The following is a 24,885-nucleotide window of genomic DNA, read 5'->3' on the forward strand; positions in this document are numbered from 1 at the left end:
ACCCTAACCCTAACCCTAACCCTAACCCTAACCCTAACCCTAACCCTAACCCTAAGGAGTAATCTTCGGAAGCGTTGGGGGGTAGACGGGGCCTACTAACGTCGCGGGTTAAGAAAGCGATTTCGGCGGCGTAGGCTTCTAATATAATTATACGGGTCTCCGTATCGGGTTCTCTAGAAATTACTAGGTAAATATTATATAGTTACTCTTCCGCGTTAGAAAGCGAGGCGCGGATTTTAGTCTAGATTATTATAGTTAGTTCGATAAGTTTTTTACTTATTTTTAGTGTCTATAGAGTAGTAGTTAAAGTATTACGCTAGGACTTAGAACGGGTAGATAAGGTAGAGACGTCGGGGAGGCGTGTAGCGTTAAGGGTTTACTACCGCTATCTAGAATATTATTAGATACTAGATTGTTACGCTGGGACTCGGGGAGGGAGGTGAGGTAAGAACGTCGGGGAGGTTCACAGCGTCAAGGGTTCACTACCGCTATCTGGGATGTCACTAGACACTAGGTGCAGAGGATAGCAGCCGTAGTTAGGTAGGGAAGGCAACAAGAGGGGTGCAAGGCAATGATTGGAATTGACCACGAAGGTCCTATCTACTGTAAGTGAGTGTGTTCTATATACTATGATTGGCCGCTGGTTGGCCAGACTGTGGTGTTGGTGTGGACAGTGGGGTGGCCAGTGGCCAAGGGAGATCTGCTTCGTGGGGTCAGGCTGTGGGCTACCCAAATGGGTTAGGTGCGTCCGGGGTTTCGGCATGAGATGATCCGGTCCGCCCATGAGTTCTGCTGCGCCGCTTGACCCGCATCCTGATTCCGTAACATAGATATAGAGAATAGCAGCCGTAGTTAGATAAGAAAGGTAATAAGAGGGGTATAAGACAATAATTAGAATTGACTACAAAGGTTCTATCTACTATAACAAGTATAATCTATATATATAGAGTGATTAGTGTGATTAGTATTGATTATTTGTGGTGATTAAGGTAACTAGAGTAATCAGGTTGCCGAAAAGGGTTTAGTGACTCGGGTCGGCAGGTTCGGGTGCGGCTGGGTCGGCCGGGTCGGTCGTGTTGGGTTAGCGTTGCTGGTTACGTAGGCGGTAAGTCGTATAAGATTCTAACTTTTCTACTGCTGTTAAGCGTGTCGTAACACTCTTGTTATCTTTTCTGTCTAACTACGGCTGCTATCTTCTATATATAGTGTCTAGTAACGTTTTAGATAACGGTAGTGAACCTTTAACGCTACACCCTTTCCCGACGCCCCTGTCTTACCCCTTCCCGAGTCCCAGCGTAATATATTAGGGTTAGTACCTGTTGGCTGTTTGTGCTTTGTGGTAATATTTGAGGCCGGTCGTAAATAGAATTTATGGATGATATCGAACTTGTTAGCTTAGAACTAGATGGCCTGTTGCTGCTGTTGCCAATGCTACCAGATCGGCTCTGTTCGGTAGCAAGGGTTGTGTAACCTTAGTTTGTATCCGCCGTGGGGGAACGCTGCAAGTGCGTCGACGGCGGGTCGGACTGGCGATGGAGCTTGGTGAAAACTGCGATGCAAGCAGGATATTCTTAGTCTCTTTGACACAATGGGGAACACAAACCCTCTTGATCAAACAATGCGACCACGGCTTTCAAAGAGCGGGCTGAATGGTATCCTTCCAGCGTTGCAACCGTAATTCAATCACGTCCCCCACCCCGCAAGCCCTCTGGACGCGACCGCGAGCTTTCAGACGTCCGCAGAATTAAGGTGCCGCAGTGTTCAGACGCAGCAGCTACCGTGCGTATGACTCGCCGCTTGCAGAAAGTAACCATAACAGCCACCACTCGCATCTCACCTTGTACATGGATTAGCTACGTGGAGATGCTTTGTAAAGTCCTTCTGAGTTCTTGCTCCTTGTCCAGCCTTTCTGTAGTAAGTAGCGAAGTGGTACAACGTCGCGAGGATGGACATAGGGATCCGGTTGGACACTATTCCCGAAACAGTTGGGAAGTGGCAATACTGGTTGCAGAAAGGGGAGTGCGTGAGAGAAGTGGGTGGCAAGATGGCAAGGCGGTATGCGTGCCCGTGGGCATTGTTCCATCGTCAGCACATTGGCATAGGGAAAGAAATTTAAAATAATAATCAAAGCTATCTATGTATAAGCAAAACAGATATAACCCAAAAAGACCCCTTCACTCCCACCCTAAGCTTCCAAAGCTACACACTCACGAGTCCCTACCTAATGCACGAACAGACAACCGCCCGAAACCGGCTAATCTATTCCATTTAGTGACCATCTTTCTCTTAGAAGTAGTTGGGGTCTCGGAAACAACGACCCGCAGAATTTGACGTCCGCGCAGGATCCTCAACGCGGTTAATCTAATGGATCGGCTTGACCTTGACCATGAGATCGTTCTTTTCCCAGATGATGTAAGCTTTCTGGTTGAACCAGTCCGTGCACTCGGGGCTGAGCTCGAGGTCGAAATTCCAAAGGATGCTCGCCATGATGAGTCTCATTTCGTGGTACGCGAGGCTGCATCCGAGGGTCAGCAAACGAAACGCTTGATTGATGCTGTCAGGCTTAGACTTACTTCTTGCCCAAACAGTTACGCGGGCCAAACGAGAAGGGCTGGAGCACGTCTTTCCTGTCCGAGTCGTAGCGGTTATCCCCCATCCACCGCTCAGGGACAAAGGCGTTGGGGTCCTTGAAGTTCAGCGGAGAGTGGTAGGCGACGTAGTGGTAGATGTGCAGGCTCGTCTGGACACAGTTAGCTTAGGCTCGATATCAACTCTAGGAAGATTTGTGGGAAACGCACCCCCTCGGGCACCCACTCGCCCAGGATGGAGCTTCCACCCGGCGCCGTCTCACGCGGCATGGCGACGGGGACCGGCGGGTACAGGCGGAGCGTCTCCTCCAGGCAGGCCTGCAGGTACGGCAGGTGCGCCACGCCCTGGAAGTTGAGGGCGTCCCTGGGCAGGGCGCGCACCTCAGCGACGGCCTTGGCCATCTTGTCCGGGTTGGTCAGGAACAGGTAGGTCAGTCCGCTCAGCAGCGTCGCAGTCGTCTCGGAGCCGCCGACCATGAAGATCTCGGCGTTCGCGTACTGCTCCCGCAGCGAGAGCGACCCGGCGGCTTTCTTGAGAATCAGGTCCCAGATGTCCGGCCGGTCGATGCCGCTGCTGAGACGCTTGTCGACGCGGTCGCTCGTGTGGCGGCGGTGCATCTTTTGTTTCTCGATCAGCGACTTGGGCGTCAGCAGCTCGAACAACTTGGCCAGGGCCGGGTATTCTTGGGCGAGAGAGAGGATGGTGCCGGTCTTCATGTGCGCGAAGATGAACTTGACCCACGGCGAGAGCGCCGACGATTCTAGCAGACCGAGAGGTTCTCCGAAGACAAGGTCCGCGATGATGTCGAACGTCGTGCAGTTGTACAGCTCGACCAGGTTGACCATGGCGTTCGGCTGGCTGCGGGCCGCCTTGTCGACGACGCTGACGAGCTTGTCCACGTACTGCGTGATCAGCGGCTCTTGCTGCCGCAGCGCCTTGTCGCTGAAGGCGTTGGAGAACATCTTGCGCAGCCGTCCGTGCTCCTCGGAGCTCGGCACGCTGAGGATGCTGTGTTGGCCGTTCTCGCCGGGGATGTGGAAATGCGTGTCCTTGGTGTTCTCGAACTTGCCGTGGGCGCGGTGGCCGCAGATGTCCTTCCATGCCTGCGGGTTGATGTAGCTGACTTTGTTCGAGCCGAGGCGCACGACCTCGCCGTACTTTTCGTGCAAACTCTGGCACCAGGGAAGGATGTTGCCCGTGACCAGGTAGTACCAGTAGGTGAAGTTGTTCGCGGCCAGAAGTTTCGGTCCAGGAACGGCAAAGGGGGTCAGACTGACGTGCGTTTCGGTGGTGGTGGGGTACTTACGCTTGCTAAGTGGGTGGAAATACATGTTGTAGATTGCGTTTCCAATAACTGCTGCTACAAGCTGGTGGATTGCGTTAGTAAGGAGGACGATGACTTGGCCGTTGGGTTCCGTACCGCAATAGATACGATTCCAGCAATGGGAATCGAGTTCCCTAAGGCTGTTGCGTCAACAATGATTACTGCATCGAGGAATGTGTCAACATACCATGTTCTGGGGTGTCCTCCATGATTGATGCCGGGGTCCCGAAAGTGGGTGATTCCTCGATCGATGAAAGATGGTGTGGACGACTGATGATGCCGAGTGCTGGTCTGGCGGATGCCCTTATATAGCCCTCGACAGCACTGCCTCTCCCTGCAATGGTCCTCCTGTTGACGCGTTTGGACCGGGTTTGCCGCGACCATATCGGTGGGCTGTGATGCTATCGGTGATACAAAGCAACGCTATATTGCGATACGGTCTTGGCCATACGTTTAATTCGGCACAGCTGATTGGCCACAGCGGGTCTGCACGGCCATTCTCCTTGTGCTGCCACGCTCCCTATTGCTCCTCGTGACGATCATTCCTCCTTTCTGTCGAGACCCCGCATAGAGTTTTCATGAAGGGGAGCGCATCGACCAACCGGTTTGGCGGCGGAAAGTACCGGCTTGAGCCGGAACAGTCAGCGACGTGAAAACTCATTAAGCAGCAAATTCCCCTCTAATCGCCCGGCCTTGCTACCTCCATAATTCAGCTCGACTCTATAGCACATACAACAGGCGTATGTAGCTCCGAACAATCTCCGCCAGTCTGCACGTGAGTGCCAGAATTTCTCTCCGCCACACCGGCCCACACTCTTCCACCAACATCCATCTCCGCAAAATCGCTCCTCAGCTACAGCGCCCCATCCCAGCTCGCTCGTCCAGGTCGCCATCCACCCTGTCACCAGCAACTTCACACCTCCAGGCCTTCGCACCGCCGCATTCTCATCGACGCAGCTGCCATCCTTGAGATCACGCCTCGGACAAGCGCGATCATCCAGCTGTCGGGTTGACTTTACAAATAAAGTCATTCAGTTCTTTCGCAGTCTTAAAGGCGATGCCACTTACATATTTATGGTCCTCGCCACTTGAACCCACGATCTGAATTATTTTTTTAAGCACCCACCAGATCTCCACAGCATGCATTGTAAACGCCGGCGGTGGCCCTGAGTTCTCCTGATCTCTTTTTAAAATCGAATCCCAAAGGCTTTTCCATCTATCTAGTATGCGAACCATCTCGTGCGATGCAGTCTGTGCGGTTCGGGCCATCCTTGAAGAGAAGTAGACAGAGTTCAGGGCTATATATATAAGATAAAAGTGGTTAGGTGATGTTCTTCTCCTTTATGCATAGAATGACTTACAGCAAGTCAACCCCAATAGGTGGTGAACCGAGATGAAGCTCCACTTGGGATCTTGCAATCCAACCCATTGGTCTTGGCCAATCCAGGTGCTGAGTTCGAACAGTGAAGGGACGCAAGCGCTTGGCGGTTGCAAAAGGGCTTGACTGTGGTAGTCAAATTCGTTTACTGCTTCAAAATGGGCATCGAAGCAGGGCATGTTGCTTGTCATTTCAAACAAAGCGATTCGGGGAGGATCGTTGAAAAAAAATGTCAAGTGACAATCCACCAGATAGACCGACCACCAAAGTCTACTGTTTGCTCAGTACTCACTGCCAGAAAGCGCGTAAAGAAGTTTCCATACCTTATTTTCACCTCATTATTGACGAAAGTCTTCAAAGACGGCAGAGTAGTCGAGCCCGTTGGTTCCTCGTGTCTTACAGCCGGGAAACCAAACGCTCTCATCTTAGCAATGAGGCAGGGATGCCTCTGATTGCGGATCCTTTCTCGAGTAGGTTCATTGTTGTTGTGTAGCTGTAGTAGATATACGAGCATAGCAGCTTGTAAAATCTCCAAACGCTCATCTTCCAGGCCTGCTGAAACCTCTGGGAGAGGAGAGGAGAAAACCTCGTGACTGAAAATATACTCTTCGATCATTGTTGCATACTGGCGTGCCAAGAGAACCTGGTCCTGCGGTGCGGAATGCATAGCACCGACAATGAACATGGCAAGAATAAGTGGGACTGAGGCCTTCTCGATCTCAAAGGTTGGTCGATAAACGACAGGTGAAAAAGTATGAACGCGATTGAAATACGCCGAGGTAAATCGTGTCAGATTTGCTGCTGTGAAAACTCTCCTTGCTTGGTTTTCATCGGTTAGTGGATCGTGCCGTGATGTTCTTAGATTACGCTGATTTTGTGCAGCCAAAAGTTGTAGAATCACGTCTACCACACGTGCCTCGCAGCCCACTGTACTCTCATTTGATCCTGATTGACTTTCATTGTGCAATGAATGTCCCCAGAAGTCATCCATGATTGACCCGGAGGGCAAACTTGTGAAACCAAACAGGGTTTCGTTCAAGGATCGTTCTTCATCATCAATCTCAAAAAGAGGATGGTCAGCTCCTTCTAGGCTGTTGTGATGCTTGAAAAGCTCGTCAGAAACTGCGACCCTTGAGTCACACAACCATCTTTCTGTGAACACTCGTAGGAACGGCACATGATCCTGCCCTTCAATGCAGCTGTTGGACCCTTCGCGTTTACACAGTATACCGCTCCTGCTGCAAGGGTTGCATGGGAATTCGGCGTCACATGCAACTTTTTTTCGTGAACAATTGTCGCAAGCGTGGCGTTTTCTACCAGGCTTCCTTTGTAATAAAGGTGCCTTGTTTCCCTTCTTGGCGCAGGTCTTCGTATGCCGTCGAGTTACTTCACTGATTCATTGCGTTAGTCGAGTATTTTGAAGCGGAAGTCGGCTGAACACACGCTTTGAAAAAAGCCTTGCCACATAAAGGGCATTGCGATAAGGGTTTATCTTTGTCTTCTCAAGTCAACGCGTGTTTGCATCCAATAGTCATGGTGTCTTACGAATGGCCTTGTGTCGGTTCAGGTGATTTCTGCTCGAATAGCCCTTATGGCAAATGGAGCACCGAAATTCCGCAGCGTCTATGGAAGAGCTCATTGAGAAGCCAGTCGTAAGCGTGCTTGAAACTGCGGATGTATTCGACGCGTTTTTCATTTTTCAAATCCCGGCCTTAAATTGGAAAGTACGCGGAGTTGAAACGTGGCCATTTCTAGAAAACTGCGAAGTGCCGGTATCACGTGCGCCCAACCAGTTTTGAAGTTCAGAAGCTGAACTACCAGTTGAGTAGATACGTTTCTCTGGATTAAATATTATCTAAAATTTAAAACTAGCTAACTTGTCCAGACCTTTCCCGCGGCGTGCCAAGAGCGCTCGGCCGTGTACTAAAAGCTGAATGTGCAACGCAAACGTCGCCAGGTACATGAACATTCAGATGAGCCTGGGAATCCTCAACGCCGGCGTCTTTCAGATACCATCCTTAAAATGCAGAGTTGCGGTAAATGTACGTTTCTACATCGAAGCGGTCTCGGTGCAGACATATGATCAAGAGACAGAGTGGCGGCGCGGTAACCAGCAGCATGTCGGGCAGTGACAGTGGAGGGCTGTCAATAGGTGCGAAGGCGGGATTAGTGTTAGGGCTACTCTAGGTGGAACAGCACGCTGGCACTGGTCTGTGGCATGGTTTGGTGGCGCAGGCGTGGTCAGCGTGCGGGCATTGAGCAGAACATCGACGATTATAGGACAGGGCCGGAGGCAAAATGGAAGAACAGCCTATAGCAGGGTTGGTGAAAACAACCCACCCAGGAGGAGTTGAAGAGAAATAGGAGACAGCAGCTGTCAGTGTGCATGCATCATGTTGAGGAGTCACTGAACAAAGTCGAGCGGCATAGATCAACGGGGCACGGTAATGTATAACTGCAAATTGAATACATTTATAAAATCAATTAAGAAATCAAATGGCATAACGTGTTAAGAGAAAGACTTTTGGACTCCGCATCAAGATTCAATTTCTTCGAACCTTCATCTCAGGTTCCCACGTTCCATGCTCTTCTTCTCCTCAGAGGATGATACTGACAATAGCCACAAGTCCCACCACTACTGCTACGGAAATTCCACTACCAGTACGGTCGCTTGAGGCTTTGCTGTGCGTTGCAGAATGGGAAGGGGCTGTTGATGTTCCACTGCCAGAATAGCTGTGTGTAGTCTGTGCTTCCGCAGTAGATGCTCCGCTAGAGCCTCCTGTCATGGTGCTGCCGTGTGGGGACTGCATGCCAGACGTGCTTCCAGATTCAGTGACAGTGCTTCTCATAGTATCAGTGCTACCGTAGTCTGTAGTAGCAGTTGTTCCGTGGCTTGTCATGGTATCAGTGGCCCCGCGGTGCGTGCTTGCCGTTTCTCCGCTACCTGTCATGGTATGAGTGTAGGTCGATGTAGCTGTACCGCCGCTTGCCATAGTAACAGTGCTCCCCAACTCCGTGGTGGTGGTTGCTCCGTCACTTGTCATTGTATTCTCGTCTTCCACAAGCGTGGGACAGAAGGCCATGTCGCTATTGGAGCTTTGTGCCAATACATTGAAGTCAGAAGACCGAGCGCCGCTTCTATGTGAGGGGTGCTTACCAACCAACGGTTCCGTCCCGAGCGCGGAGAAACGCACGTGGTGGCACAGGTCTGACCCTCGGCACTTGTGGCCAGAGCTCGGGGTCATCATTGAAGATCGCGGTATCGTGTGCTTCACGGGAGGCGAACGCCTGGTGGAAAGGAGCTAGTGCGAAAACAAAAATAATGAGAGTAGAGACCGAGAAAGTTGGCTTCGCCATGATGGTTTTGTGTGCTTGGCCAACGGGTGGGGGACAAGAGCGATAGTCGAGGCTTGAGACCGTAAGCGGGGGCCTCGAGTTATATGCTAAGGCTTTCAGTTACTATGCTGAAGGGTCGGTTTGGGATCTACCTTGTTTGATGTGGGTGGATTTTGAGTCTGACACATCATCTTGCGTTCTTAGATCCGGATTTTCCCATAGCACAGGATCCAGAATTTCGCTCAAAAGCACCTACGGTGATTTCCGTCTTACATCTCTTTTACAGCTGTGCAGATCTTTTGCTATGTTCGCATTAGTTGTTGCACGTTCGATGGTCGCAGCTAAGAAAGCTTGTTCCGGGCGGGGGTGGCCAAGACTAAAGCACGAAGCTTGTTCAGCAGAAGCTTCCACTAGTAGGCCTTAGCGCCCTTACTGTGATGCATGTTGCTTACACCCATTTCCCTAGTGTCATTTCTTCCCAGGTGTGTGTACGAAGCAGGACGCGAGCGAAGGGCAGGGGCTTGGAGTGAGCTGAATGTGTGGCGGCCGGCCCAAAGCTCGGTATTTACAAGCGCAAGCGCTTGAGCTTAAAACATGATCAACCGGGCCCTCTAAGGCCGCTTACAAGCCGCTTGTTTGATTGCTTGGTAAGCCGCTTACGCTTGCTGCGAACCCTGGCCGCAACTTGATCATGACCGGGAGGTTCAAATTGATTGAAGGGTGCATTTTCTCTAAGGTCCGTGACAGAGTAAATTATTTCGATGACTTGCTGCAAGCTTGTTCTTACTGTGGCATTGTTGTAACAAATAATTATTTCTAGTAAAAGCTACCTTTCAAACACTACCACCGTTCGGAATTTGTGCGATACACATGACGTGAAGTCTACGAGAAAACAGCATCACAGCCAGGCGCAAAGTAGCCCGTGCTGTCACTGACGGTCGATCCACTGGGGAGGGTGATGATAAAGGTAGACTGGCCGACACCACCGCCGTTCGCCCAAAGCAGGGTCATAGGAATGGCATCACCAGCACTCAGGGTAAAGGAGGTGCTGCCTCCAATGTAGCCTGCACCAGTCCTTGAAGCCTGGTAAGCGGTGTTGCTATCGGACCAGGTGCTGTAAGCAACGTCGCCCTTCCACAAGTAGCCCCAGTTGTCGATGGAGCTGCTGGACGACGAGATGGTGTAGGTTCCAGATGTTGGTGCGACGAAAAAGCCGTTCATGAGCACGGCGGCGTAGGCCGAGTCGAACTGGGAGTTGCCGGGAAGCGTGATGTAGCGGCTGCCGGAGGGCCAGTTCGGCGACGAGAAGTCGACGTCCTCGATGGTTCCGCTGAAGTCAACTGAGGCCGTCTTGAAGTAGGTCGAGGTGAAGCCGCTGCTGGACGAGTCTGCGTTGTAAGAATGCGTGTACTTGCGGTAGGCAAGGCCGCTGGTGGAAATGGTGGTGGCAGTGGCATATGCGGTCTCGGTGGTGGTCGTGGTGGTAGTGGTGTAGTCAGTGACGGTGTTGGTAGACGTCTCGGTCGTCGTGACAGTGCTGCTATCGTCAGAAACTTGTTCCAATCATTTGCAGAGTGGTCTTACCTTGTCTCAGTGGGCGTCAGGGTTTGGGTGGCAGTATCGGTCACAGTGCCAGCCACGAGGGTGGTTGTGATGGTCGTGGTGGTCGAGGGGGTGGGGATGCTCAAGCAGGAGCAGGCGCTGGAGATGGCCGGAGCAGCCCAGGTCGAAGGCAAGCAGGCTGGCTTCTGCACGTTGGCCCTTGGCTGCGCCACCTTGGCCCTCTGGTTCTGCGCCACATTGGCCCTTTGGAGCTGCTTTGGAGGCTGGACGTTGGCCTTCTGGTTCTGCACGTTGCCGCGCTTCTCATTCGAGGCCGACGTGGTGGCCGCGGCCGTGTACGCGCTGCTCAAGCAAGAAAGCGTGACAGTAGACGTGGTGAGAGTCAATGTCGTCGTGTCCGTCTGTGGTGAGATTAGTCAAGATTCTTCTCATTTGATTGGGAGAAACTCACTTCAACAACGGTCGAGGTCACATAGAGATCAGTAGACGTGGTCTCGGTAGCCGTCTCGGTGGTGATATACGGATCACCCGTGACGGTCGAGGTCGTGGTTACGTGGACGCTCGTGGGAGTCACTGTGGACGTAGTAGAGCTTTGTCAGAGTAAGTCAGTGAGCTTTGCTGGCGTTACTGGATTGTGACATACAGGGTCTTGGTGGCAATCGAAAGATAGCTGCTGCAGTAGCTGGTAGCCGTCGACTGTTGCTTGAGAGCAGTGACAATGTTGTTGTTGAGGGAGCAGAACGCGCTCTTGGCAGCAGAAAGCAAGTCTTTCTGAACCAGAGGCGAGGCGGAGACCGCCAGAGGAAGGGCCACCAGAGGAGAGTAACGCATCTTGTCACAGAGTTAGAGTTGCAGTGAGCGCTCGGTATCGTGCTTGCTGATTCTCAAGAGGCTACTACTCCAGTTATGTATTTATACCATGGAAAGCATTGCGAAAAGAAAGTCTGTATAGGTACTTCCTGGAGCTGCAAAGCGCCACTAAATTGATGCGCCACCAGCTGATGCTAAAAATTAGCTGAAAGTATGTTGGACATGTAGCCAACGGTGGTGTGTGGCGGGCCTCGACCGTTGGAGAACATGTCGAACTGCCGCCCAGGCGATGCAGCAGTACCCAGGCCGCGTGTTGCAGTAGATGTTTACAGCAAAGAAAATTAGCTGGGCGGCGACGCCGGAGGACCAGTCAGCCTCAGATACCGAGGTTTGGGACTAGCAGCGGGATGTGGCTGGTTTAGTGCAGCTGAGGTGGCCCGATCAGGCTAGTAACTACCTCTTTGGGCGTCCACGTGGCACAAGGGTGACGACGATCTGGTCCAGACTGCGCTACAATCGTTCCCCAGACTTCCTCTCTTAGCCATGCCAGGGCTCTTTGCAGCTTCCCCGATTGTTCTGGGCCGCCTTCCTTTCTCATTGAAGCCCGGGGGTTCCAAGTGGAATCACACCACAACTTTTTCGAGCGGCGCAAGAGCGTGTTTAAGCCGTGATGGACCCTGCACCCCTGATCGGCAATTGCTAAGGTTGCAAAAGTTCCAGGCCGTTTGTATTCTGGCCTTGGTACACCGCTTCCCCGCTTCCCCACGCCAAGTAGTCCATCTTCACGAATTCGCCATTTGCCCTTTCTACGATTAGTGCGAAAGATGTCCTCGTAAAAAAGAAACCAGGCTCTCGCCTCAATGCATATGCAAGTAGTTCCGGGCATAAGAATCCACCAGGAACGAGCATTTCCTTTTTGATGTCTATAGATGAGCCATTGGCCAATCACATCTCTTCTGTGCTTTTTCGGACTAGCATAGCTTACCGTCTGCAGCGCCTCCTCTCCACCAAGGTAAATGAGGCTGCGATGGCGGCGCGGGCGGCGTTGTAGCCAGGCTTGATGCCGCGCGGCTTCCGACGCGGCCACCGCCACGGCTTCACGCCACTTTTATGGCTGAAATTAACGAGTTGTTTTTTTCTCAGTCGATGAAATTTCAGGATACCGCATAAATGAAAGTTCGCTATCTTCACAGTGGACTTCTCTACATAATACACACTGCCAACAACATGACCCTGAAGAGCGTCCAGCATGTCGCGCCCGGAAACTCGCCGAGCGGCCGGAATCCACAGCCCACAGAAACTGGTGTTGCAGCATAACCGTCAGCTGACACAGCTGCCCATGGGAGTGGCGTCGAGTGGGACATGGTATCTATAGGTGCGGGAGCAGTCGAGGCGGTTGTGGTAACGCTGCAGAGTCCTTGGTTTGCAGGTGTTTCATAGTAGAAGACTGGACATGGCCGAAGTAAGGGTAATCAGGGCCAGGCCCTTTGATGGAGTTCCATTTACAGAGCACAGCTTCCAACTACAGGTTCGACTTAAGAACCGAGCTCTCCTTCCCCGGACATGTATACAACCTCCCAGCAACCTCATTCCGATCCAGCGACCACAGCGCTGCCTCGACCTCCCCAAAGGGAACCTCCGTCAACGTTGGCTTCAGTTTCCCCTCCTCAATCAAGCCCAGCACCTCCCTCAAATCCCCCAAACTCGCACCAATAGACCCCAGCAGCGCCACCCCCTTCGAAACCATCCGCGCCGACGGGATCCGCACGCTCGACTCACCTAGCCCCACCAGCACGACCGTCCCGCCCTCGCGCACCGCATCGATGGCGCTGCGCGTAGTCACCGTCATGCCCACAAAGTCGACCACCATATCAAACACCACATCCTTGAGCTCCTTGATCGAAGCCGCACACGCCGCCGCCCCCTTCGCCCGCGCCTCCCCAAACTTGACCACGTTCACGTCGACGCCGTACACCGTCGCGCCCCGCAGCGCCGCCACCTGCAGGCCGTTCATGCCGAGCCCGCCCAAGCCGATGACGCCGACCGTCATGCCCGGGCCGACGGCGCCGGTGGTCACCATGGCGTGGTAGGCGGTGGAGATGGCGTCGGTGGCGGACGCGGCCTGGGCGAAGGAAACGCCGGGAGGGATGGGGACGAGGCGGTCGACGTAGGCGAGGGTGTAGGGCGCGTAGCCGCCGTCGTGGCCGAGGCCGATGGACGCGACCCAGTTGAGCGGGCTGAGCGGGTGCGCGACCTGGGCGACGGCGACGCGGTCGCCGGGTTTGAACGATAATGGTTGCGGGGTAGCAGTGTTGGCCGAGGTATGATCAGGGACGCGCTGCGGGCCGAGCTGGATGACTGTGCCGGCGACCTCGTGGCCCAGGGTGATGGGCTGCTTGTGCGGGAGCCGCACCACGCCTTTGAGCAGGTTGGTGTCCGAGTGGCAGAGCCCGGCTGCTTCCACGCGGATGAGGGCCTGGCCGGCGCCGGGCGTCGGGATGGGCACGTCGGCGACGCCGAGCTTGAAGGTTTCGCAGTCGTAACGGTAGGCTTTCATCGCGGCAAGTACTTTTCGAAGTAGAGGCTGGTGCAAGACGTCGTTCTTATATCTGTGTTCTGAGGTGAGATTGGCCCCCGCATGGCGCTCTAGTGCTGATGCGGGCGGCGGACTGGTTCCGAAGTGGGGTCTTGGGCCGTCCATTAGCTTTTTCGAGCCTAATTTCACGGGTGGCTTAGAAACAGGGCAGCGTCCGAGAGCGGAATCGCCTGGCAAAGAAGTATCTAGGAAATACAGGAGCGAAACTCGAGTCAAGCAAGAAGAGACTTGTACGCGAACAAAATCCTACTTGGCGTATCCCAGTCCTAATAAGATGTTAGAGTTGGTTTAACATGTGGGCTTAAGCGTCGGTTGTACCACATGATATAGCCAAACATCCGGACTGGTAATCTTCCCTAGTTTTTTTTTTTTTTTACAAAATGAAGCAAGAATAGATACCACGACTCTAAGCGAATTTTTTCTTTCATTGTTAAGAGTTACTACGCATCTGCATCAGATCGTTAGACGGAAACGACGGCGATAGTCTCCCACCACGGCAAAGCACCCAGAGGTCTAAATTCCCATTACCTATAAAGTAACGATTCTACAAACCACTGTCTAAACTAATAGAGGTGGTATAAAGTACTGTTCGAGCCTATATACCGATAGATTCTCTACCCGCAAGGAAAAAGTGCACGTTAAACTTTAGCCGGAGGCTCGTACTGACATCCATCAACTCGACGAGAGAATTCCCCTCGTATTCCAAAAACTATAAAGCAACTTACTACAGAAGCTTTCTCAAGATCTATGCAGTAGAAAGTCCATCGAAACATTCCTACCAATATCGCCGCAGCCTCTTATAGTCCTTTTATCACCAGTCATACATGTGACAAATATTGAACGTCTCACTGTTCCATACGTTCATTTGGCCTCCACAATAAATTCTTGTAAAAGGAATTCTCTTATTCGCCTAGTGACTCCTCAAGGCCAAGAGATTTTCTTTCATCGAACTTACGTAGTACGTGGCCGAGCCGGTGGTTGTCACCATAGTTCGGTCCTGTTGTATACGATTCTGCTTTGTGTGAATCTTGGTCAGAATGTTCGGTTTCTGAAGTATGAGAAAGACCTTTGGCCTCTTGGCGAGTGTATCTGAGAATTATCTTTTTGTCTTTCACCAACATTCCCTCGCTGTCGACCAGGGTCTTGCAAGCCGAGCACAAGCTGAATTCTTTACACTCGGTGCATTTGTAGCGTGTTCCAACAATCCAATCATCTGGTCGGCCTTCACCGAGGTGTCGTGAATAATGATCCTCGGTTTGTTTTGTGCACATGGGGCCGTCGCATGGTATTCCATAGTGGCAATCTTTCTGCGGTTCTGCCACTCCTGCATTTCGAAACATTTTTACGATATTTCCCAGCCCCCACTCCAAGAGAAACTCCTTGTATGTCCTATAAGCGTAGCCTCGTACGGTGTTCTAAGGAATCCGTATGTGTTGGCTTCAGCTCCAACATATCGAAAATGCGATCATACCCTTCGAATGTGGCCATGTGAAGAGGAGTCCCCCTTTCGCAGCCATATTCACCTCGGCCCCTCGCTGCTTGCACATTCGCACCGCTGTTCAACAATTGTAGAACAATTTCCGTGAATCCCAAATAAATTGCAACTTGTTGAGCGCTATCCTTTTGTACGGCAGATCGTACTCCTCTCTCAAGTAATAGCATCACTACGTCGAGATGACCTCGAACCGTAGCAGCTTCTAGAGGGCCAAACCAATACCCCACCGGAGTATTAATATCGGCACCAGCTTTAAGAAGCGTATCGACTGTCTCTTTTGTAAACGAATTTTCGTGTTCAGCGGCGCAGGCTATCTCCAATGCCGTATAACCATGTCCATCAGCTGCGTTGACGTCCGCACCATGCCCTAGAAGCATGCGTAGAATCTCAAGTTTCTCTCTCCCCTTCTCCGTAACCGAGCAATCTCGTGCACATACTGCATGTAGTGTAGAACGTTGTGCCGTAGCGACTGTGGCGTATTGCCATTACGGTGGCCATTGGCCAGCGAACGGGCCACAGTTTCCTGAGTGCTGGCGAACAACCTTGGGCCGGGGCGACATATTCTGGCCACCGTTCGTATTCTACTACACTACTATGGCTGCCCTTGCGCGTTATAACGCCGCCGAGAATAGTCCACAAATTATCTATTAGAGACATGTGGAGGCCGGAGCTGTAGTGGAGTAAGGCTAACTGCTTTAGTGGCTTTTGTTGCCTGGACTGGTAGGACATGCGCGGCAAATATTCTGTACATTACCTGTACGCTTCTGGAGTCCAATGCTACTTTTGACGAGAAGTGATATGTTTAGATCAACTCAAGAGACATTCATAGCTATGATTGAGCTTCGTCTCTCGCGGCACAGAAAAATAAAAGCCAACTGCAATCCGATCTTTAGAATTGCAATTACCCCATAATATTTTCCAGGGTGAGTACGATGGTGGTATCTTCTCTCGCATGTGAGGCGTTGTAGATGTAACTAGTGTTAGCTGCTGGGCAAGGTTTGATGGTTGGGTGACATGTTGAGAGAAGATTGATTATAAGATTACGAGAAGGATCAGGGAATTCCTCTCTTCGGCTGTGCGAAGTGGGTCGTAGAGCATGCGAAAGTGCACCCTATCGTCTTTATGGCCTGCTCTCCGGAGCCCTCTCCAGACGCACGGTGCGAAAGCGGGTGGAGCCGCCCATGAGCATGGACCCGGCAGCTCATGGGGGCCAAGATCTCCCAACACCATTGGCTCACACGAGATCCAACAACTTGCGGCTCTTCACATCCGAAGATCGTCCTGGAAAGTACCTTCAATGAAAAAATTGCTCCACATTGCAGCCCGATATCATTTGAGATGGTGTTGGGGAAAAGGAGAGCTAGCGGAAATCGCTTGCCGGCAGGCACGAAGGAACTGCTGCCTGAAGGAATATTTAAAGCCAACAGCTTTTGCCATGCTCAAAACACAAACAACCCCTTCATTTCACACCAATCTTCTCTACGCTCGAACTTCCTCAAATCCAAAGATGCCCAGCCTCGTCAAATCTCTCCTCCTCGGCGTCGGCCTCAGCCAGCTCGCCTACGCCGCCGATGGCACCGTCACCTTCTTCCGCAACAGGGACTGCACCGGCACTGAGATGTGGACCGGACGCACGGGATCCGGAACGAACATAGCCAGGGGTGGAGACCTACACGAAGCGTTGTCCTTCTCGTATTCGGGCTACTTCAGGCTCGGCATCTGGGACGGCCCCACAGTCGGATCGTCGAAGCAGTGTGCCTACTGCAGCAATAACCACGCAGACCACAGTGGGGGAGGATGCATCAACGTAAGTTATGATAGCTTCTGATGCGCAAATTTTGGTTTCGAGGCTAAAAACCATGCTTAGATCAATACTGGCTACGGACCCAATTACGTTTTTATGAACGAGTAAGCCAGTGCTTTCACTTGCTTTTGCCCTTCGTTGCTAATGGATTAAATTAGGCAAAACAACAATCCATCCGACTTGCCTTGCCGCAACTTCTTGATGAGGTGCCCTTTTCCCGTTCCTCCTGGAAACGGCCTTGAGGCGCAGTAAAGTGCAGCCTGAGCCGTGAAGTTATATTAAGACGGCGGTGTGTGAAAGGGTTACCGCACTAGGGCTATATAGGGCTTTGCATAGCGCAGTCTCTCCTCTGTAATCTTTCTCGTTCGGATTAACAGCATTTTCAATCAAGGCTTTTACAATTTCGACATTGCCCGATCTTACTGTTCGATGAAGTATCGGGTCTTCTGACCTCTTTGGTGAAGGATTCGGCCTGCATCCTCTTCTCAGAAGGAGTTCGATGACTTTGATGTGTCCTTTTCTTGACGTGGTTGATAATGCTTTATGTTCCTGGATAAAAACATCTGCACCTGCGTCCAGGAGCACATCTGTGACATTTTCGCCCTTTCTTCGTGCTGATGCGTTAAAACCGACCTTACATATAGATCTGATCGTGGAGTTGGTGCAAGGCTGATCAATCTCGTTATTGGTGGATGCTGCTAAAGCACTGCTGTAATACCAGCCGCCTTGGATTTTGACGTCCGCACCGGCGTCAAGAAGGACTTTGGTGATAGCTAAATTCCCTGAGCAGGCGACAACTGCGAAAGCAGTTCCAAACTCCCCGTGAGATATGTTGACATTGGCATAGTATAGCAATAAGATTTTGACAATGTTAATAAGCAGGCAGTCTCGAAGATGGTCTTAACGCTAAGGCCCTAATTTGGGTCTGCTCTAAACTTCAACAATAGATCTATTATTTTGTCATCGTGTCTATTAAGTGAGATTGACAAAGAGGTTCTTCTACAGATTAGATGAGATTTTACAGAATCGTCCTTCGACGACGAGTTTAAGCCGAGCATAAGAAGTCTGTCGACGTGGTTGACAGATCCATTTACGCATTCAAGGTGCAGCGTGAATGGGTGGAGTTACAAATGGTTCCAATTTTTGTTTTCTTCCATTGCTGGCAGCTCGAGAAGCCGTGAGGTGAAAATGATGGTTCGGGCGTTGATTCGCCAATCCAGCCTCGTGATAGCATCCTCGGCATTTGGAAGCTCCATTTGCCTCAGTTGAGCAAGTGCTGCAAGAGTAGAACTCTTCATTAAAAGAATCTGGTCAAGAGCATTGTTGAGAGTATCGCCGCCACCTTCTGAACACAGCAGGTGTTCGCCAAAGTATCGCGCAGAGTACCATGCAAAGGGATTGCTTCTCCCAGCTGGTCTTTCTCGTATCTCATCGAAATCCTTTACAGGGCCATCCTTGATATGAACAAGCCGGAGATACGTCAAGCAGGTCTTTGCGAGATGGCATGGTTGCTGTTGGTGTCTAGGGCCTTCTAAAGGGTATGGCGTAACGAGAATGCTGCGCGATCAGGAGCCGTCACTCCGGGTTTTCTGGTGGGCAGGCGATGAGGGGATGTTTCATCTGCGACCGGACAAGATGCCTCAGGTGCCGTGGGTTGAGGGATAGAAGCTATCCAATCGTACGTTGCTTACATAAAGATATATCGTCAGCTGCAACCTTGCGTTACTCTTAGCACTGAGAAACGCCCTAAAACAATCCTCTTGACATGTTTACAGAGGGTGCTGCAGTCACTGGCTAGCGCGAATAATAGTGGGATCATTGAGGGTAAGTATAGCTCTTTTTTTTTTAAAAAAAAATATACAATAGATAGGTAGTTGAAGCTATTATCCGGACGAGAATGTCGAATTAAAAATTCTACATACACGTCCGGACGATAGCTTCAACTCCCCATGACATGAGCAAAAAATAAATCTACGCTAGCCATGGGCTGCGATAGGGGACTGTAGAAAAGAGCCTGTATGGGCATGTCGCTGCCTGGTAACGTTTCCACCACTTGGAAATGTTTCCAGGCACCTAGAAACGTTTCTAGAGTAACTGCGTAGCCTTTCTAAATGACTTACTACTATAGTCTACTACAAAGTATACTTCGTATTGCACGCAGCACTGCCCTGGGGATTTCAGAGGGAATTGGCTACCGCTCCCGCACATGTTTGAGTAGACGACATTCATTATAATCCTATACCAATTAGTTAAGCCATTACTATCGCCGTACCTCATTTTCTTTCTTCCCCTCATCAATTACTCCTCATCGTCATGTCACTCCTCATCATCATCATTACGTATGTACATCTACACCGCCACCGCCTCCAACGCCAACGGATTACAGCTATACGCCTCACCACCCGTCACCGTGAACTTCATATTCTCAGCCTCCAGCTGCGCCGCGCCGGCATCCGGATCGCTGACGAGGAACACCTTGTTCAGCTGCCCCTTGATGCCGCAGAAGAACGGCCAGAAGTACGCGCCGTCGGCATCGATGGCCATCAGCAAGCTGACGCCACCGGTGGTGATGGGCGTCAGGTTGATCAGCTTGGAGCCGTTGGGCAGGTCGTCCCAGGCGGCGAGACGCAGGCGCGAGGCGCCGGTCTTGGACATGACGGATGGGTAGTAGTGCAGCAGGCGCGAGTCGTCGTCGCCGAAGATGGTGGATGTTTCGGAGACGCCGGTGAAGGGGGCGCCGGTTGTGAAGTTGGAGAGGTCGGTGGCGTCGCCGATGATGGAGAGGAAGAGGTTGCCGTTCGTGCCCGCGTTGACGAGGAGGGTCTGCGTCGTGTCGCGGAGGGTGAAGGAGGAGATGGCGACGTCGGCGTCGGTGGAGTTGGTTGAGTTGAGCGAGGACGTCGAGTTGGTCAGGGTCAGCTGGGGGAATTCAGAGGTCGAGTTGGAGCTGCTGGAGGTTGAGTTGCTTTCGCTCGTGGAGTTGGTCAGGACCAGCTGAGGGAAAGTAGAAGAATCAGAGCTGGTGGAGTTGCTGGTGCTGTTGGAAGAGGTAAGTTGGGAGAACTCGGAGGAGGAGCCAGAGCTAGTGGAGTTGCTGGAGCTGGTGCCGTTGACGATGGTCGGGGTCATCTGGGGGAACTCGGAATCGGTGGGGGTAGCAGTCAAGCTCATGATTTCATCCGCCAGCAAGACCGAGCTCGAGCTGAAAGGAGTGGACTCCGGAGTAGCGATGCTGCTTGTAACAGTCGAGTTGGAGTCAGTGCCGTTACTGTAGGGACCAGCGTCGATCTCGAGGCTACGCTTGCGGGCCTTGACTTGGGCAAATCCACCATAGTTGTTCTCGCGAACAGCCATGGCATAGAAAGCGCCAGTCTCGAGGTCTTTGTACCAGATGACACCAGACTTGACAATGCCCGGCCAGGTATCCCACTGGAAGTTGCCGTTGGTGAATTGGAATTGACCGGTGTAGCGAGCATAGTAGTAGATGTTGGACCAAACGCTGGTGCTGGTGATGGCGTTGATTCCATAACAAACTGCAACCACTTGGAGATTATAAACGCTCCAGGACTGGCCAGTGGTAGGAACGATCTCAGAAGGCCATTGAACCGAACCGGGGTTGATGGTGAAGGTTCCCTGGCCATCATGGCTGACGAAGGTCCTGGTCTCGGCACCATACATGTAGAGCAAGAAGATACTCTTCTGATTGCCTCCCCAGGGATCTCCAGCCCAGCCCGAGATGGTGTTCGTGTTAATGACAAGCGTGCGGCCCTGGATGATGTTGTTGTTGGCGGCGGCGGTGATATCTCTATCCGCGTAAATCATGCTCAAGATGGTGAAGGGATTGTTCATGATAGCCATATCAATCTCGTAACCAGAGTAGACATCGGAGTTGCGCTGTGTTCCAATGACAGACTTGGCAAAGCAGTTGTCCGAGGTCGAGCGGTTGGGAACCCAGGAAACGCCAACACACGAGGACATGGCACCGCACCAGCTGATGCAGTCATCGAAGTTGCTTTGAAGAGAGGTCGCAATTTCGCCACCGGGAGCGTCGATGTGGCACTTGATGGTGTAAGTGTTCAGGTTGGAGTCCGTGTAGGTCGTTCCGTCTGCGGCAGGGCACTTGAGGCTGAGATCCTCAACGGTAGGCTCCGGAGTAGCAGACGTGGTCGTAGTGGTCGCCTCTTCCTCCGAGTCGTCGCTATCGCGGCTGGCGCCAATGCATCCGCTGGCAAGTGCAGGCGATGCCCACTGCTTGAGAGTGAAGCCAGGGCCATCGCTGACATCGAGACGGAGCTCGTTGGTAAGCGAGATGTCCCAATCAATTCCTTCGCAGTCATCGCTGCCGAGCTGGTTCTTATCGGTTCCAAAATCAGCCTCGAACGAAGCCTCAGCAGTGATGGCGGGGAAGTCAGTCAGGTTGATACCCTTCTCCCACACGCCGTTGAGAATGTTGATGCCGAAGTTGACAATAACGGGGAGACCAAGAGCAGCAGTAGCAGTGACCTCTCCGTGCGCTTCAAATTTTTTTGTGAGCTCGGGAGTCCAGCCAGACTGCGAGGACTGCGACTTGTCGACGAAATCAAGGGTAGCCTGGAAGGCAGGCCAGTTCAGGCTAGCACCGGTGAGGATCTGACCCTCAGCCTCAACACTAATGGTGGCCTGGGCGGCGAGAATAAGGCGAGGACCCAGGCTGACAATGCCAGGAATCGACCATCCGGGCAGACCCTTGACGAATAGATCCTTGCGGACAGTCTTCTCCCACTGGGTGAAAGCGTTGACGCCAAGGAAGACACCGGCATACATGTTACCAGAGATGCCAATGCTGCCCTTCTTCAGACCGGAGAGGGGTGTGGCGCTGATGGAACCAGTGGCAGAAATCTTACCCCTGACGCCACAGTCGACGCACCAGAGCTCAATACCGGGCTCGGGATCAGCCTCACCAACCAGCTCCGTCTGGATCTTCTCGAGAGCGGCGGCAGATGCCTCCCACTTGGAGCCACCCTCCTCAGGAGTGTACTCGTAGAACTTGAAGCCATCGGATCCCCAGGGGGACTCGGCCAGGACGGAAGCGGGCGGGCCAAGGTTGACGGGCAGGGTAAGCGTGTTGCTGTAATTGCCGGTGGCGATAAAGACGGCGAGCTTGGCAACTTGCGTGACGACGGCAATGCTGACGGCCACGACCGCCTGCACCACTACCTTGACGACCTCAACGGCCTTTGCAACGACAGCCACAACGACGTTTGCCACAGCCTGGACGACGACGGCAACAGCCTTTACAACCACTGTGGCGACCTTGACGACAGCCTTAATGAGGGAGGAGAACCAGCCGCGCTTGGCCAGGCTCGACTCGTCATCCTCCGGCACACCAGCGATGGCGAGAACGGCCTGCTGGCTGGCGCCGTTGGCAGAGTAGTAGCCAAGCGCATCATCGAGGGCCTGATCGAAGTCGGCACCGCAGGCCACGGCAGGGAGATCGTCGAGGAAGGACGAGCTGGGGCTGCCGCAGGTGTCGGTGCCATCATCAGAAGAGGTGTCGCTCCCGTCGTCGGTTTCGTATTCGACTTTGCCGAAATCAATGTCCATCTGTTCGTAAATATCGGCAAGCTCGACCGACTCACCGGGCGCGCTGAAGGTCATGGCGCCCGTGTCGAAGGAGACGGAGCTGGCGAGCCAGAAGGCATTCTGCTCGCCGTTGCCACAGCTCGACTCAGCGCTGATGAGCAGGAGCGGAGCCTGGCTAGGCCACTCAGTGGCAGCGTGCAGGAACGGCGTCTGCTCGGTGAAGGTACCGGTCAGGACGCCGCCGCCGCAGGAGACGCCAGTGATGTAGATGGAGTGGTCCAGGACGATGGAGGGGTACTTGTACTCGATGGTCAGGCGGACGGTGACGGCACCGGACTCATCGTCGTCCATGGCGTCGTCGTCACCGTTGTACCACAGAGCGTTGGTCGCATTGGGTGTCAACACCTTGAGACCACCCATGTTGATGCCCGGGGGAGCGACGGGGCCAAGGGTGGCAAGAGGTGGGCTCTCGAGTGTCATGGGCTCGGCCATCATCGATTCAGTTGCACCAGCTTCGAGAGTCTGATCAGCAACAGTGGGGAAGGCGTAGATGTCCTTGGCAGACTTCTTGACGACGGCACCCCAGACGTAGGAGACGGAGACCGGGGTCATGAGCTCGCTCTTCAGGTAGCAGGACGGCGCGACGTAGGAAAGGGCAACGCATCCCTCGTTGTTGTCACAGGCCTCGAGACACTCCTCGAAAGTAGGAGTGTCAACCTCCTTGAAGTCACCGCCGGCATAGTCGATGGCGCAGAGTATCTCATAGGTGCCGCCAGTAGACATGCCAGTGATGGTTCCATTGCTGGAGGGGCAAGTGATAGCGGTTGCGGTGGCAGTGGCCGTGGTGGTTGTTGCCGCGGACGTGATAGTAGCAGTGGAAGACGAATCCGTGTCCGATGCAACCTTCTTGGCGGTCCAGACGTGGCTGAGCGAAACAGGGTCGTTGAGAGCGTTCTTCTTGTAGCAAGAGCCATACACGTAGCTGACATCGATGCAGCCGTCGGTCGAGGCACAATCCTCGATACAGGCCTCGAACGAAGCAGTGTTCGAAGAGCCCATATCGCCGCCAGCATAGTCAATGCCGCACTCGATGAGGAAGGTGCCCTTTGAGGAAGTGTACGTGACGCCATCGCTGGCACTGTTCTCGCAAGACAATGGAGTAGAAACGGAAGTATCGCTGCCGGTCGTCTTCTTCTTTGCGGTCCACACGGAATCAACAGAAGAAGGAGAGCCAAGGGCGTTTTTCTTGTAACAAGCGTTGGGCCACACGAAGGAGACATCAACGCAGCCACTGGTAGTGTCACAGTCCCGAATACACTCTTCGAAAGAGCCTACCCAAGAGACACCCATGTCACCGCCACTGCACATTGGTCAGCATATGCTTTAGTGTTGTGAATCGGATATAGACTGACGCATAGTCGGTGCCGCAGATAATGTCCCATTGGGCATTCGTGGCTTGGAAAACCTGGCCGTCGCTGACCTTGTCCCAGCAGGACAAGTCATCGCGCTTGACGGGGGCCGAGGTGGCGGAAGGGAGCGGAGCAGGAATTGCGAGCGATTGTGCGGCCAAAAGGCCAAGAATGAGGGTGGGGTTGGAGAGAAGGGACGCCATGTTGGAACACAGCATGGTGCGGGAGCGAGGGGCGGGCCGAGAGGCACCACAACCAAAGTGAATGACTGCAGAGGACTACCCGTGGAGTAACCTGGGGAGCTGTCAAACTGGGGATGCGCGACCACACTTATACAGACGGCAAAAACACCATCCGCCGCCTGACTAGCATCGTCGGCGGCCACGCCGAAGCTACTCTCCAGTGCCAGCTAGAAAAGTGCTCTGGGCTTTCAGCCTCGTCTGATGCCAAGTGAAAAAGGCCATGTGGGCGTGGATCCAGAGCCGATGTAGCGGGTGTTGTAGACCATCGCGAACGGACAGTATACCGGCACTTCCCACAGGGGCACTCTCGGCAACTCTTTCAGGCGGTTCTGGGCTGGATTGTGGCTGAGTGGCGGTGTTGTGGCGGGCTTAAAGTTGTGAGGCGGCGCCACAAGGCGGAGGCTGAAAAGCCGCCCGATAGCCATCCGCAACCACATTCGCATCACACCAATGCAGCCATCCGCTGCATCTTGAGCTGTCATAGTAGAGTCCAATCATGTCAATAATTACTGCGCAGTCTTTTCTTTCCATCGTCGTTGATGAAGATGCACAAGTTAAGGCTCTGCGCTACAAGTTGTGGTTTCGTAGGTAGCGCCGGAGTTGCTGCGGAAATTGCAAAAGCCATAGTGCGTGCCTACACGGCACTGCGCTAGGGCTGACTGTTACTACTAGTGTGTATACAGCGCTGCAGCCGATGGCTAGCGCGAAGAATAGCAGAGCTGGGGGACATAGCGTAGGTATGCCTCATATTGTTTTTTTTTCCTCAATAAAAGAAAC

The 24,885-nt window shown here is 52.8% G+C and overlaps 5 protein-coding genes across 5 annotated transcripts; 1 reads left to right on the forward strand and 4 right to left on the reverse strand.

The window, feature by feature from the left end:
- Positions 1–2,361: 2,361 nt before the first annotated feature.
- Positions 2,362–4,122, reverse strand: LTHEOB_12689 (Cytochrome p450 protein; the record flags this gene model as incomplete). Its single annotated transcript, XM_035509583.1, has 5 exons — positions 2,362–2,515; positions 2,574–2,740; positions 2,799–3,956; positions 4,010–4,047; positions 4,101–4,122. 5 exons carry the CDS (start codon positions 4,120–4,122, stop codon positions 2,362–2,364), a joined length of 1,539 nt encoding a protein of 512 aa, XP_035363909.1.
- A 5,387-nt stretch (positions 4,123–9,509) lies between these two features.
- On the reverse strand, positions 9,510–11,021 carry LTHEOB_12690 (Gleya adhesin domain protein; the record flags this gene model as incomplete). The annotated part of the gene is made up of 4 exons (XM_035509585.1): positions 9,510–10,164; positions 10,212–10,591; positions 10,642–10,780; positions 10,834–11,021. 4 exons carry the CDS (start codon positions 11,019–11,021, stop codon positions 9,510–9,512), a joined length of 1,362 nt encoding a protein of 453 aa, XP_035363910.1.
- Positions 11,022–12,522: 1,501 nt separating this feature from the next.
- Positions 12,523–13,557, reverse strand: LTHEOB_12691 (uncharacterized protein; the record flags this gene model as incomplete). The annotated part of the gene is made up of 1 exon (XM_035509586.1): positions 12,523–13,557. One exon carries the CDS (start codon positions 13,555–13,557, stop codon positions 12,523–12,525), a length of 1,035 nt encoding a protein of 344 aa, XP_035363911.1.
- Positions 13,558–16,598: 3,041 nt separating this feature from the next.
- LTHEOB_12692 (uncharacterized protein) lies at positions 16,599–17,147 on the forward strand (the record flags this gene model as incomplete). The annotated part of the gene is made up of 3 exons (XM_035509587.1): positions 16,599–16,898; positions 16,959–16,999; positions 17,054–17,147. The coding sequence occupies 3 exons, from the start codon at positions 16,599–16,601 to the stop codon at positions 17,145–17,147; spliced, it is 435 nt and encodes a 144-aa protein (XP_035363912.1).
- Positions 17,148–19,244: 2,097 nt separating this feature from the next.
- LTHEOB_12693 (Kelch domain-containing protein) lies at positions 19,245–24,069 on the reverse strand (the record flags this gene model as incomplete). Its single annotated transcript, XM_035509588.1, has 2 exons — positions 19,245–23,817; positions 23,870–24,069. 2 exons carry the CDS (start codon positions 24,067–24,069, stop codon positions 19,245–19,247), a joined length of 4,773 nt encoding a protein of 1,590 aa, XP_035363913.1.
- Positions 24,070–24,885: the final 816 nt, after the last annotated feature.

This window comes from Lasiodiplodia theobromae (assembly GCF_012971845.1).
Source record: "Lasiodiplodia theobromae strain AM2As chromosome Unknown scaffold_71, whole genome shotgun sequence".
NCBI lineage: Eukaryota > Fungi > Ascomycota > Dothideomycetes > Botryosphaeriales > Botryosphaeriaceae > Lasiodiplodia > Lasiodiplodia theobromae.